The 15,635-nt window shown below is 48.1% G+C and overlaps 1 protein-coding gene across 1 annotated transcript in view; it reads left to right on the plus strand.

The window, feature by feature from the left end:
* Positions 1–690: 690 nt before the first annotated feature.
* LOC141070491 (uncharacterized) overlaps positions 691–15,635 on the plus strand; it is a 170,972-nt gene continuing 156,027 nt past the window's right edge. Inside the window, exons 1-5 of the mRNA XM_073559492.1 lie at positions 691–795; positions 9,278–9,427; positions 9,557–9,736; positions 9,819–9,942; positions 10,026–10,123. Coding sequence (XP_073415593.1) covers positions 769–795; positions 9,278–9,427; positions 9,557–9,736; positions 9,819–9,942; positions 10,026–10,123 — 579 coding nt within the window. The 5' untranslated portion in view covers positions 691–768. The remainder of the gene's footprint in view (positions 796–9,277; positions 9,428–9,556; positions 9,737–9,818; positions 9,943–10,025; positions 10,124–15,635) is intronic.

Here is a 15,635-nt window from a genome sequence, read left to right on the forward strand (position 1 = left end):
TGTATGTGATTATTGTTATGCTGTAATGTCTATCGTCTGTACAAATCTCCTCTGAAATGTAAAGTGCTGCGGAATATGTCGGCGCTATAGAAATAAAATTTATTATCACAATATAATGTGTCACAAAAAAACAATCTCAAAATCAATGGAATTTGTCGAAGCGTTCCAGAGTTATTACCACATAAAGTGATAGTGGTCAGATTTTTTTTAAAATTTGGCTCTGTCACTATGGGGTTAACTTTTCACAGTTTTCTGTAATGCATCACATTATCACATCCTACATTATACATTACCAGTCTTATAACACTATTCATATTACAGGAACATATATCTCATGTGGAACATCACAAAGACGCAGGACACTGTTCACAATGACAACACTGCCGTGATTGGTGTCTTCAGGGTTAGGAAGGCGACAGACGTAATCCCCCATTCTTATATGCCTGCATCCTGTCTGCCAGTGTGCTGAATCCTAACCTCCAGAGGAAGGCGCCGGGACTCCGCAGTCATTGAACATTGTCAGTTTTTAACTTTTTTTTTTCAAAGTGCGCCCCCCATGGGGAGGCAAGAGGTAGCAGTGGGTGCCTATCATAAGAACACCTTGTCCCGACCCTGCTGCTACGTCCACCCTGTAGCTCCCTCCTGACCCCACACAGAAACTTCACCATGACACCCAGCACAGCACACTGAGGCCCCTGATCATGTGACCCCTGGCTCCTCCCCTGCTGTGACGTCATCCCAGGTCCTGTGCGCACAGAACAGCCATATATGTGGTGTGCGGCTCTGCAGGTGGAGGTAGGTGCTGGAGATTCCCCATTACTGGGCACAGGGGGCATTAACCCCCTCAGTGCTGAGCCTGGGATAAATCTCTGTGTGTAACTATAATGGGACTGTGATAAACCATTATAAGTTTACTAGTTCTGAACCCATTCTACGCCTGGGTGGCAGGCATTTTTATTGGTATATGGTCTCCTATCCTGGTATGTGCTGCCCCTGATCCCTATCCTGGTATGTATGGTACCCTCACCCCCCCAATCCTGGTATGCATGGCACCCCATTCCTCATCCAGGTATGCATGGTATCCTCATCCCCCAATCCTGGTATGCATGGTACCCCCTCATCCCTATCCTGGTATGTATGGTCCCCTCAACCCCCCCCCCCCAATCCTCGTATGCATGGTCCCCTCACCTTCCAATCCTGGTATGCATGGTCCCCTCACCCTCCAATCCTGGTATGCATGGTCACCTCACCCCTCAATCCTGGTATGCATGGACCTCTCACCTCCCCTATCCTGGCATGCATGGTACCCCTCACCCCCCAATCCTGGTATGCATGGTCCTCTCACCCCCCCCAATCCTGGTATACATGGTCCCCTCACCCCCCTTTCGTGGTATGCATGGTCCCCTCACCCCCTATCCTGGTATGCATGGTCCTCTCCCCTCCCCTATCCTGGCGTGCATGGTCCTCTCACCACCCCCCAATCCTGGTATGCATGGTCCTCTCACCCCCCCCCAATCCTGGTATGCATGGTCCCCTCACCCCCCTTTCGTGGTATGCATGGTCCCCTCACCCCCTATCCTGGTATGCATGGTCCTCTCACCTCCCCTATCCTGGCATGCATGGTACCCCTCACTCCCCAATCCTGGTATGCATGGTCCTCTCACCCCCTCAATCCTGGTATGCATGGTCCTCTCACCCCCCTCAATCCTGGTATGCATGGCCCTCTCACTTTCCCCCCAATCCTGGTATGCATGGTCCCCTCACTCCCCTATCCTGGTATGCATAGTCCTCTCACCCCCCCCAATCCTGGTATGCATGACCCCCTCACCCCCCAATCCTGGTATGCATGGTCCCCTCATCCCCAATCCTGCTATATATGGCACCCCGTACCTACCAATTCTGGTATGCATGGTCCCCTCATCCCCAATCCTGGTATGCATGGTACCCCCTTATCCATATACTGGTATTCATGGTTCCCTCACCCTCCAATCCTGGTATGCATGGTCCTCTCAACCCCCCCCAATCCTGGTATGCATGGTCCCCTGTTATGAATGAGTCACCGTAGGAGGCAAAAACAGAAATGCTAGCTAAGTCCAGAAAACCAGTGAAGTTGGCAGCTATCGGATTGCAGACCCCTGAACCTATCAACACAACTAGCAGTAGCCGTGGGGGGTTCCTACAATGCCCTAGACCCCTCGATCACAGCCGGAGGACTAAATAGCCTAAAGACAGAAAGGGAAATCTAAACTGCCCCAGAGCAGACCTCAAAGCAAAAGGCAGCCCCCCACATATAATGACGGTGAAGCAAGAACACAACACAGACAGAAAGATAGACTGAGCAAAGACGGGGCCAAAGCTAACTAGATAGGAAAGGACAGGAAGGCTGCTGTCTGCAATCCGTGAAAAACCCTATGAAAATAAGAGCCAACAGACTGACAGTGAAAAAGGCCCTGAAGACGCTAGGCTTCAAAAAGACTATGTCAGTACTCAGGAATATTCTGAAGACAGAGCAACCGGCAAAAGGAGATTCAGCTCACCCCAGCAGGGAATGGCAGAATCCAGAAAAGCAAGGCAAACAAAAAACAAAACACAAATGCTAAAAGGCAAAGCAGAAAACTTAGCTTTAGAGGAGCAGGAATCAGACTGGTCTCCTAGAAGTCCACAGAGAAATCACCCGCAGGGCAGAAGGGAGTCGGCAGCCTTATATCCAGTCCGTGACTCCACTCAGCCAGTCATCATCATTAGGCTCAGGTGCCTGATAATCAGGCTCATTACCTTCCTTTACCAGAATAGGGAGTTCACCAGACCTCAGTGACGAAGGGGAAAATGAACTCACAACAGTACCTCCCCCTTGAGGAGGGGTCACCGAACCCTCAACCACGCCACCAGGGCGATCAGGGTGAGCCCGATGAAAGGCACGCACCAGTCTTTTGGCATGAATATCAGAGGCAGAGACCCAGGAATTATCCTCCTGACCATAACCCTTCCACTTAACCAAATACTGGAGTCTCCGTCTAGCCAGACGGGAATCCAGTATTTTCTCTACCTCATATTCCATGTTACCTTCAACCAATACAGGGTCCGGAGGTGCCACCCCAGGAACAACTGGTTCAACAAACCTCTTCAACAAGGACTTATGGAACACATTATGGATTTTAAATGTGACAGGAAGAGCCAAACGAAAAGAGACCGGATTAATAATCTCCAAAATCTTGTAAGGTCCAATAAATCTAGGCTTAAACTTAGGAGAAGCCACCTTCATAGCAATATTTTTTGATGATAACCACACCATATCACCAATCTTAAACTGGGGACCAATGGTCCTATGTCGATTGGAAAACCGCTGGGCCTTTTCCTGGGAGAGAGATAACTTATCCACCACTTGGTCCCAGATCTGGTGCATTCTCTCCACCACAGTGTCAACACCTGGGCAGGCAGAAGGCTCCACCTGCCCTGAAGAAAATCGAGGATGAAACCCAAAGTTACAAAAAAAAGGTGACATCAAAGTGGCAGAACTAGCTCTATTATTTAAAGCAAATTCGGCCAAGGGCAAAAATGAAACCCAATCATCCTGATCAGCGGAAATAAAACATCTCAAATACGACTCCAAGGTCTGGTTTGTTCTCTCTGTCTGCCCATTGGTCTGAGGGTGAAAAGCAGAGGAGAAGGACAACTGAATTCCCAGCTTGGAACAGAAAGTCCTCCAAAATCTAGACACAAACTGAACTCCTCTGTCAGATACAATGTTCTCAGGAATCCCGTGCAAGCGAACCACCTGTTGCAAAAACAGGGGCACCAACTCAGAGGAAGACGGCAACTTAGGGAGTGGTACAAGATGAACCATCTTAGAGAACCTATCACAAATCACCCAAATAACAGTCATTCTTTGAGAGACCGGCATATCAGAGATGAAATCCATTGAAATATGGGTCCATGGCCTCCTGGGCACCGGGAAAAGGCATCAACAACCCACTAGAGCAAGAACAAGATTTAGACCGGGAGCAAGTCCCACAGGACTGCACAAAATTCCTGACATCATGAGACAAGGTGGGCCACCAAAAAGAGCAACTTACCAGATCTCTAGTACCAAAAATACCTGGACGACCAGCCAATGCAGAGCAATGAACTTCAGACATCACTCTCTTCTTCACTGGTCAGGAACATACAACTTTCCACTGGGACAACGCTCAGGTTTGTCCTCCTGGAACTCTTGCAGAGCAAGTCTCAAATCGGGCGAGATGGCAGAAAGAACTACCCCTTCGCCTAAGATGGTAGCAGGCTTGGTCACCACAGGAGAATCAGCAAAGAAGCTCCTAGAGAGGGCGTCTGCCTTGACATTCTTAGTTCCAGGAAGAAAAGAGACCACAAAATCAAAACCTGTAAAAAACAAGGCCCACCTAGCCTGTCTAGGGTTCAAGCGTTTAGCCGACTCTAGGTAAATCAAATTCTTGTGGTCAGTGAGGACCACAACTTGATGTTTAGCTCCCTCCAACCAATGTCTCCACTCCTCAAATGCCCATTTTATGGCCAACAGTTCCCGATTCCCCACATCATAGTTACGTTCAGATGGAGAGAACTTTTGGGAAAAGAAAGCACAGGGATTCATTTTAGATGTTACAGGATCCTTTTGGGACAAAACAGCTCCTGCACCAATCTCAGAAGCATCCACCTCTACCTGGAACGGGAGTGAGACATCAGGTTGCCGCAAAACCGGGGCGGAGGTAAATCTTCGCTTCAGCTCCTGAAAGGAAGCAACAGCCTCTGGAGACCAATTCAACACATCAGCACCCTTCTTAGTCAGATCAGTCAATGGCTTGGCAATACTAGAAAATGTTGCTATAAATTTCCGATAAAAATTAGCAAAACCCAAAAACTTCTGGAGGGCCTTCAAAGAAGTGGGCTGAACCCAATCATAAATGGCCTGTACCTTGGCCGGGTCCATTTCAATAGTTGACGGAGACAAAATAAATCCCAAAAATGAAATCCTCTGTACTCCAAAAAGGCATTTCGATCCTTTGACATACAGGGAATTCTCCCTCAAGATCCGGAACACAGTCCGAATATGTTCCACATGAGAATCCCAATCCTTGGAGAAGATCAAAATATCATCCAGATAGATAATCAAAAATTTATCGACAAAGTCTCGGAAAATATCGTTCATGAAGCACTGGAAGACAGAAGGGGCATTAGTGAGCCCAAAAGGCATCACCAGGTACTCAAAATGTCCCTCCGGAGAATTAAACGCCGTCTTCCATTCATCCCCCTGCTTAATGCAGATAAGATTATATGCCCCCCTGAGGTCAAGCTTGGTAAACCAGCAAGCACCTCTAACTCTAGAGAATAAATCCGAAATCAGGGGTAACGGATACTGATATTTAATAGTAATTTTGTTGAGGGCACGATAATCAATACAAGGCCTTAAAGAACCATCCTTTTTGGCCACAAAAAAAAAACCGGCACCTAAGGGTGAAGAGGATGGTCTAATATGACCCTTCTCCAACGCCTCCTTAATATAGGACCGCATAGCCTCGTGCTCGGGTACAGATAAATTGAAGAGCCGACCCTTGGCATATTTACACCCCGGGCTCAGTTCAATTGCACAGTCATAACTCCTATGAGGAGGCAAGGACGCAGACTCATTCTCACTAAATACATCATAAAAGTCCGCCAAATAGGAACATCATGCGACTGAGGAGAGGTGGAAAAAAACGGAGCCTCACTAAAGGCACACCGACAACCCCAACTCACCACAGACACAGATTTCCAATCCAAAACTGGATTATGAAATTGCAACCAGGGAAACCCCAGAACAACGGCATCATGCAGACCATGCAACACCAAAAATCTGCAATTTTCTTGATGGTCTGGGGCGACCCGCATGACCACCTGGGTCCAAAACTGAGGTTTATTTTTAGCAAAAGGAGTAGAATCAATCCCCCTCAAAGGGATAGGCGTCTGCAGAGGTGTCATCGGAAATCCACAACGTTTAGCAAAATCCAAGTCCATTAGGTTTAGCGCTGCTCCCGAATCCACAAAAGCCTTGGCGGAAAATGTGGACAGGGAGCAGATCAGAGTAATTGCCAGAAGAAACTTAGGTTGAACACCACCAACAGAAAACGTGTGTGCAAAGCGTTTCTCTCGTTTAGGACAAACAGAAATAATATGCGAGGCATCTCCACAGAAAAAACACAGTTTATTATGCCTTCTGAACTCCTGACGTTGCGCCTTAGACAAAACTCTATCACATTGCATAGGTTCAGACGTCTGTTCAACCGGTGGCAACACCTCTCGTACAATCCTGCGTTCACGTAAACGCCGATCAACCTGAATGGCTAATGACATAGAATCGTCCAGCCCAGAGGGAACAGGAAATCCCACCATAGTATCTTTTACGGCTTCTGACAAACCCTTCCGAAAGAGAGCAGCCAAGGCATTATCATTCCAGGTAGTAAGGACCGCCCACTTTCGGAACTTTTGACAGTACAACTCTGCAGAATCTCGACCCTGGTTCAATGCCAACAGGGTCTTTTCAGCCTGATCAATAGCATTAGGTTCGTCATACAACAACCCCAAGGCTTGAAAGAATGCGTTCACATTAGTCAGAATAGGATCATCTGGTTTCAAAGAAAACGCCCAATCCTGGGGATCGCCACGCAGCAAAGAGATGACAATTTTAACCTGCTGCGCGGAGCTCCCTGACGAGTTAGGCTTCAAGGCAAAAAATAATTTACAATTATTTTTGAAACTCAAAAATTTAGATCGATCCCCAAAAAATACATCAGGTGTAGGGATCTTTGGTTCAACAGCATGCGAACGAGCAAGGTAGGCGGAAATTCCCCGCACTTCCGCAGCGAGCTGCTCCACACGATCAGACAATTGCTTTATCTCCATTGAGAAAAAAAAATGAGTTAGATTATACTCACCCAGGGGTGTTCCAGGTCCGGTCTTGGTCCGATGGGTGTCGCGGTCCAGTACGGCGCCTCCCATCTTGTATCAGTGACGTCCTCTTCTTTCCTTCCCGTTGCGACTCCTGCGCAGGCGCATTGCTCTGCCCTGTTGAGGACAGAGCAGAGTCCTGCAATGCGCAGGCGCCGGGAGAGTCCGGCACCTGCGCACTGCAGTTTTCTGCTCTGCCCTCAACAGGGCAGAGCTGTGCGCCTGCGCAGGAACCACGACGGGAAGGAAAGAAGAGGACGTCACCGCTACAAGATGGGAGGCGTCATACTGGACCGCGACACCCATCGGACCAAGGCCGGACCTGGAACGCCCCTGGGTGAGTATAATCTAACTCATTTTTCTTATCTTTCAGGTTACATCGGGGCCTTATCTACAGCATTACAGAATGCTGTAGATAAGCCCCTGATGTCGGTGCTGGCAGCTGATAGGCGAAAAATAGGGTGACAGATTCCCTTTAAAAAACCATCCCTCGACCAAAACTGTGCCGCTAACTATAGACCTGTCTCTAATCTTCCCTTCGTCTCTAAACTCCTGGAACGCATGGTTCACACCCGATTTATCCACTATCTCTCAGATAACTCTCTCCTCAACCCTCTACAATCCAGTTTCCGCTCTCTTCACTCTACTGAAACTGCCCTCACTAAAGTCTCTAATGATCTTCTAACAGCTAAATCTAATGGTCACTACTCCATGCTAATTCTCCTGGATCTCTCTGCAGCATTCGACACTGTGGATCACCAGCTTCTCTTCACTATGCTACACTCCATCGGCTTCAAGGACACCGTTCTCTCCTGGTTCTCCTCCTATCTCTCTGACCACTCCTTTACTGTATCTTTTGCAGGCTTCTCCTCTAATCTTCCCCTTACTGTTGGGGTTCCTCAAGGATCGGTTCTAGGCCCCCTCCTCTTCTTTGTATACTGCCCCTATTGGTCAAGCAATCAGTAGATTTGGGTTCCAGTACTATCTCTATGCTGATGACACCCAATTATACACTTATTCTCCTGATGTAACGCCTGCCTTTTTGGAAAACACCAGTGATTGTCTTACTGCTGTCTCTAACATCATGTCCTCCCTCTGTCTGAAACTGAACCTGTCAAAAACTGAACTCTTCGTGTTTCCTCCCTCTACTAACCTACCTATGCCCGACATTGCCATTTCCGTGTGTGGTTCCACCATTACTCCCCAGCAACATGCCCTCTGTCTTGGGGTCATACTTGATTCCGAGCTTTCATTCACCCCCCCACATCCGATCACTGGCTCGCTCTTGTTATCTGCACCTCCAAAAACATTTCTAGAATTCGACCCTTTCTTACTTTCGACTCTGCAAAAACTCTTACTGTTTCTCTTATTCATTCTCATCTGGACTATTGTAACTCTCTACTAATCGGTCTCCCTCTTGCCAAACTCTCCCCTTTCTAATCTGTCCTAAGTGTTGCAGCTAGGATCATATTCCTCACCAGTCTTTATACCGATGCCTCTACTTTGTGCCAGACCTTACACTGGTTACCCATCCACTCCAGAACTTATTACCCTCACCCACAAAGCACTCCATGGCTAAGCACCACCCTACATCTCCTCCCTCGTCTTAGCCTACCTCCCTAGCTGTACCCTTCGTTCTGCTAATGACCTGAAGATAACATCCTCAATAATCCGAACCTCCCACTCCCGTCTCCAAGACCTTTCACGTGCTGCGCCAGTTCTTTGGAATGCACTACCCAGGTTAATACGATTAACCCCCAATCCCTACAGTTTTAAGCGTGCCCTAAAAACGCATTTATTCAGATTGGCCTATCGCCTCAATGCATTAACCTAAATATCCCTGTGTGGCTCATTCAAAATTTTTTACCATAACCAGGTTCTTTGCATCATGTTCTCACATGCTTTATGCTTTTAATAGCCCTCTGTGTCTGTACTGTTACTTATTTAGACTGTTAACTGGTTCATGCAGCAACAGGAACACCCGATTCTTACACTATGGCTGGTCCAAACAATAAAAGCAATTGTTACCATCCACCTTTCGTGTCTCCTCCTTTTCCTTATAGATTGTAAGCTTGCGAGCAGGGCCCTCATTCCTCTTGGTATCTGTTTTGATCTATGTGTTTATTGGTATGCTGTAATGTCTGTTGTCTGTAGAAGTCCCCTCTGTAATGTAAAGTGCTGCGGAATATGTTGGCGCTATAGAAATAAAATTATTATTATTATTATACCGGGGGCAGGACGGGGCCATGACTGTATGTAGTGATCATGCGAAGCTGGTAATAGCTCCGGAGATTTCTTACATGGGATCTTTATGATGTCACATCGTCATCTCCCCATTCAGGTCCCTACAATATCGGATCCTCTCAGTGGAAATCTTCTATATAAGAGAATTTTCCTGAGTGACCCTACAAGGATGGATAGGGACAGGGACAAGATGGCGGAGAAGATATTACACCTCACCCTAGAGATCCTCTTCCGGCTTACTGGAGAGGTGAGAGACTCTGATGACGTCACATTACATCATTCTTATCTATGGGAATAACAGATGGACAGAACTGGAGAGGTGAGGACTCTGGAAATGTCTGTAGTGAGATTTATTAATGTGTCTTTCCATAACCAGAATTACACCGTAGTAAAGAAGACCTCTAGTGAGTGCTGTCAGGCCCCTTTGTCTGAGGGATGGGGAAGACCCCTGAGCCCAATCACGGGGCCTCCACCTCACCCCCTGATACATGAGGACATCAATGACCAGAAAATCCTAGAACTCACCTACAAGATGATTGAGCTGCTGACTGGAGAGGTGACACTGCTGGGAATGCTGGGACATTATACAGTAACGCTATAAAGGGATCGGGGGATGACTGGATCATTGTATGTGTCAGGTTCCTATAAGGTGTCAGGATGTCACCGTCTATTTCTCCATGGAGGAGTGGGAGTATTTAGAAGGACACCAAGATCTGTACAAGGACGTCATGATGGAGGATCCCCAGCCCCTAACATCATCAGGTAATACACAGGACTAAATACACACGGCCTATAATTATCTGTATGTAAAGATTGAATTCAGTCCCTGTATGTGTTTCCACCAGTTCTATCCAGTAACAGGACAACACCAGAGAGATGTCCCCATCCTCTTCTTCCACAAGACTGTAAACAAGAAGATCCCAATGTTCCTCAGGATCATCAGGTAGATGGAGAAAAGGTGTCATGTAACGTTCCCTATGTTGTGTAGAAGACTGTGAAGGTCTTGTGTTCAGTCTTGTTTTATCCACCAGTTTTATACACTGAATGATCAATTTATTACAGACACTAGTCCTCTCCTGATTGGAGTTACTGTGTTTGGAAATTAGACCTGTGACCCGAGTGCAGCAAAAAATGAAGTGATCAGATTAATTGTCAATCCAAAGTAGAATGTGAAAGTTCAGTGATCATAACAAATTTGAACAAGGCAATGTAATCTATGCTAGGTTAGCCAGGACTAGTATTTCAAAACTACACACCCTATGGGATCAAGGTATAAACACCAGGCCTGCGCCAGTCAAAACCGGAGCCCATGTGACGCCAGTCAGAAACCGAGCACCAGCTATTTAACTACTTTCGGCTGCTCACAAGGCCTTGCCAACATATCTATGTTGAGTACAAGAGCTGGGCAGGTCGCAAACCAGTTGGTGAGGTGGCAGTTGCAACCGCTGCTGCAGCACCGCCAGACCGGCGGCAGCTGTAGGTGACTTACGGAAATGGGCGCGCATGCAGCGTACAATCATAAGTAACTCAAGCAAATTGGGGTAGGTTTTCAGAAAGCGCTGAACCACTATGTTGAGCACATGGGCCAGGCATGGTACATGTGCAGACTTGCCAAGCTTCAGAGCCACAACCAGTTTACATCTATTATCACACACAACCATGCCTTGTTGTAGATTCAGCAGCAAGAGCAACAGATTTCAACAATTCTGCTGTGCTGTGCTGTTTATCATCTAAAGTTATGAGTTTAAGCAGAGCCTGTTGCTGCCTCACCGAGGCAGTACTTCCAGCTTGCGACTGATATGGATGATAATTCTTAGATGGAGGAGAGGGGGTGCAAGACCTGGTGTAGGTGGAGGCAGGAACCACGATGAAACTTTGGCCCGCAATTCTAGATGACGGTAGCACGTGTGCCGTCTCGGAGTCCGACTCTGTCCCGGCCTCCAGCAAGTTCATCCAGTGTGCCATCAGGGAAATATAGCCTCCCTGGCCAAAAGCACTTGTCCATGTGTCCGTGGTTAAGTGGACCTTCCCAGAAACTGTGTTGGTCAAGGCACAGGTTATGTTATGGGACACGTGCTGGTATAAGATGGGGATGGTTACGAGAAGAAATACTGGTGACTGGGGGCTGAATACCAAACGACACCCGCCGCCAATAGGTTGCGGAAAGCCTCAGTGTCCACAAGCCTAAATGGCAACATTTCCAGGACAAGCAGTCTGGAAATGTGGCTGTTTATTGTTTGGGCATGTGGGTGGTTGGCTGCATATTTCCACTTGCGTTTGAAGCAGGGCTGTGGAGTCTGTATAAAATGGACCAACTCCTAAAATATATAATAAATTGGGTTCAGTAGTTCAATGCAATTTGTGGGGAATATTTTTTTCATAAGAATTTGGGAAAGTTATGAAATGTCCTATAAATGTCTGTCCTATTCCTGATCTAAGGTCTTGACTTTTAGCTGAGATTAATCTGTGCTGCAGTTGATGTTCATGATAAGTAGTGAAGCTCCTCCTCTACAGATAAGGGGAAAAAATGACAAACACACAGGGAAGGAAAGTTTACATTCATCTCAGAACTTCTGGAGTGAACAGGAAAGCAGGATTAAGGAAGGTAAGTACTTTTTAAAGCATATCTAAACTTTCAATAAACTGTGCATAAATCAATAGTCCAGTATATATTGTCTCTGTATGCTTGATGTTTTAGTTTGTTTTTCCTCTTAGCTCATGTTTAGAGAAATAGCTGCTCTGGTAACTTATATACACTATACATAGAATATAAGGGGAAAAACTGTTTTCTAACATCTCAAATTTGGAAATACAGTAACAGGATTGATGAGGGCCTATATATTTGTGTATTCTTGAATATGATTGAGCACAAACATGCTCCATCCCTCCTCCCCTCTTCATGGACTGTGAAGAAATATGATGTGAAGTATTTAGTGAGCTGTACTCTGAGACAAGCTTGTTCAGAATAAAGTTATCTAACAGCATATTTTACAAACTTTAGGCTTGGTTCACACGTAGCTGAACTCTCGCGGAAATTACCGCGAGAATTCCGTATTCCATTCCGCGGGAAAATCGCATTTTAAATTCCCGCGATTTTCCCGCGGAAAAACTAGCATTTTGCAAGCATAATTAGCTTGCAGAATTGCTAGCGTTTTCCAAGCGATCTGTAGCATCGCTTGGAGAACTGATTGACAGGTTGGTCACACTCGTCAAACACAGTGTTTGACGAGTGTGACCAACTTTTTACTATTGAGGCTGCCTATGCGGCATCAATAGTAAAAGATAGGATGTAAAAAAATAATAAAAAAAAAATATTGTTATTCTTACCTTCCGGCGTCCCGCGCTGCCTTCCCGCCCCCCTCTACACGCTCCCGGTAATCATTTGCGAGAATTACAGCGATGACGTCCGTTCTCGCGTGATCGCGACCTCTCACGGTCATTTGCGATGACGTTGCGCGAATGACCGCGAGACTTCGCGATCCCGCGAGAACGGACGTCATCGCTCGCAAAGGATTACTGGGACTGGGAGCGTGGAGAGAAGCGGAAAGGCTGCGCGGCACGTCGGAAGGTGAGAATAACAATATTTTTTATTTTAAATTCTATTTCTTTATCGCCTTATTGGGGGACATAGATAACCATGGGTGTATGCTGCTGCTGCTAGGAGGCTGACACTATGCAAAACAAGAAAATTAGCTCCTCCCCGGCAGTATACACCCACCGACAGGCACCATGCACCTCAGTTTGTGCTTAGTGTCTGTAGGAGGCGGACCGGGATCTCCCCAGATCCGCATTTAATGGAGCCCTTTTTCCTTTCAGGTTTTAGTTGTGATTATTAATATTTTCATTTTATTTTTCAGATACAGCATCAGGAAACAGGATGTGAGTTCATCCTGCTTTTCCTTTTCAGGCGGCTGAGCGAGCAGTGTGGTATTTCCCACATCGCACCTCTCAGGACCGCAGGCAGGACCTTCCCCTATCACCCTCGGGTGCTATGGGCTTATCACGGTGGCCGGTCCTAGCTGAGTATCCTCCTCACCCCTCTCCCGGGACAGGGCTGAGAGGAAGACGGCGGTCGCCAGCGGTGACGTTTCCCCTACCAGCATGAGTTGGAGCCGTCTTCTGCACCATATGGACATAGTGCGGGTACTGAGGATCGTTTCTCCCAGCGGCCTGCTGACTATTGTGGGCCCCTGCGGTCATCCTCCTCAGGGACGTCAGGTAAGCGGATCCGGATGTCCCCTCCAGCCCCGCTCTCAAATATGGACCCTAGCCGACTATCATCCCTGCAGCCGTTACAGCCAGTACTGCGCTGTTTCAAAATACCGCCCTGCAACACGCCATCAGGATCAGTACCTTTTTAAATTTCCCGCCATTTTTCCTCCACCAAGTGCTGTCAGACGCGCGCTTTCATCGGGGGGTTCAGCGGTAGCTTCCACGGCAGCATCCTACCCAGTGGCTGCCCTGTCCCTGTGGCTTCCTATTCCTTTGGCCTCCCTGTCTTTGTGGGTTGTCCCTGTGGCTTCTTTCCTCCCGGCGCGCCGGCGCTCGTGAGGGCAGAGGGAGCGCTTTCAATTTCACTTTCATTTTCAAAAGCTGCCTGCCCTCTCCCTGCGTGCGCTTTCTTCGCGCGCTTATTCAGCCTCTCTCAGGGCTGGTTTCGCTTCAGCCCTGTCAGCATGACGTTAACCGCGCCCCCCTCAGGCCTCAGCCAATCATGCGGTGCGGCGGTTAAGCCCCGCCCACCGCCAACGTCTCTTCCTGCCCTTGCTGAACATCTTTCTCCCTCTTCTCCGGATCTTTTCCTGGGGGACACAACGCTGTTCTGTCTGCTTCTGAACCTCGGTAGACTCGACTCTGCCTCAGCCTGACGCTTGAATTAGCTCCCCCCGCAGTTTCATTCAGGTAGCATTCCTACCACAGAGACATATGCCCAACCCTGCAGGGGCCTTCTGTTCTAGACCCACCGCTATTCACTACGCCTGCGCGCGCTGTAAAAAGAAGTGGGCATCAGGTTAGTCGACTCCCTTCTGCCCGTCCTGCAGCCCTTACTCCATGTCTGCCCCTCAGGAGTACTCCGAGCCCCGGGTGGAGAACGCCCCACCCCCTGAGTGGGCCGTGGCAATGTCTCAGTCGGTTTTGGATTTGACAAAAGTGTCTCAATCTCTGGTCCAGGTCTTAGAGCGGTTACCCCAGCTATCTGCAGCGACCTGTGCGCCGACCGCCTCTCACAGCGAGTCGCCAGCACCTGAACACGACCCTCAGACGGACAAGCCGGGTAGGGGCTCTAGGAAGCGGATCTTGTCTGGCTCGTCTTCCAGTTCGCAGGGTCCCTCCGCTTCTCCCAGGCTACGCTTTTCGTCTCCATCCTCAACAGACGATCCTAGATCAGACGATTATTCCCAATCTGGATCTGACTCAGAGGCGGACAACATAGCTAGAACCCGGGATATGGTAGATAGTCTCATATCGGCTATATTCCAAACTCTCAAGATAAAGGAGGATAAGGCACCCCCTCAGGAATGCTCGGTTTCCTTTAAGAAAGCGAGGCCTCCATCTCGAACCTTTCCTAATCACAAAGAGTTTGTCACTTCCTTAGCCAATCACTGGCAACATCCTGAGAAACGTTTTTCAGGTCGCAAGTACTTAGATGTACTATATCCCTTCGGTGCGGATCTAGTCACGAAATGGACCAAAGCTCCCGAGGTAGATCCACCAGTTTCTCGTATTTCCTCTAAGACGGTTCTTTCCCTTCCGGACGGAGCTTCTCTTAAAGATCCAACAGACAGGCAAATAGAGTCGTTGGCTAAGTCAATTTTTGAGGCATCCTGCGCCTCCCTCTGTCCTATTTTCGCCTCCGCTTGGGTGGCGAAGGTCATTTCGGCTTGGACAAAAATTCTGTGCAAGGGCATTTCAGCGGCAGCTCCTCAAGACGAGCTGGCAGATTTAGCAGGCCAAATTAATCATGCGGGCAAATACTTTTTGGCCGCCTCCTTGGATGCAGCTGGGTGCGTAGCAAGAGCCAACAGCAGCATAGTAGCCATACGCCGCATTCTTTGGTTGAAGTCGTGGAATGCGGACACCACCGTAAAAAAGTCACTCACCAACCTGGCGTTTCACGGCTCTAGGCTTTTTGGCGCAAAGCTAGATCAGATAATCTCAGATGCCACTGGTGGGAAGAGTACTTCCCTTCCTCAGTCCCGTTCTAAGAGGTTCTTTAACAGGAAGGCTTCTCGATCGTTTAGGTCCTTTCGCCCCTTCTCTCCCGCAGAAGGTTCATCCCAGCAGGACCGACACTCTGCTTCCAGAGACCGGAGAAAGCCTTCTTATAAGCCCGCTCCCCGCTGGAGATCCAGAGGTCAGCCTTCCAGGTCCTCAGGCTCCCGATCCGGCAGATTTTCGTCTAAGTGACGGGTCACCCCCACCTGGAAATCTTTCCAGGGTGGGAGGCAGACTTT

Source organism: Dendrobates tinctorius, unplaced genomic scaffold (genome assembly GCF_039654945.1).
Source record: "Dendrobates tinctorius isolate UK_male_01 unplaced genomic scaffold, ASM3965494v1 ptg000014l, whole genome shotgun sequence".
Classification (NCBI taxonomy): Eukaryota; Metazoa; Chordata; class Amphibia; order Anura; family Dendrobatidae; genus Dendrobates; species Dendrobates tinctorius.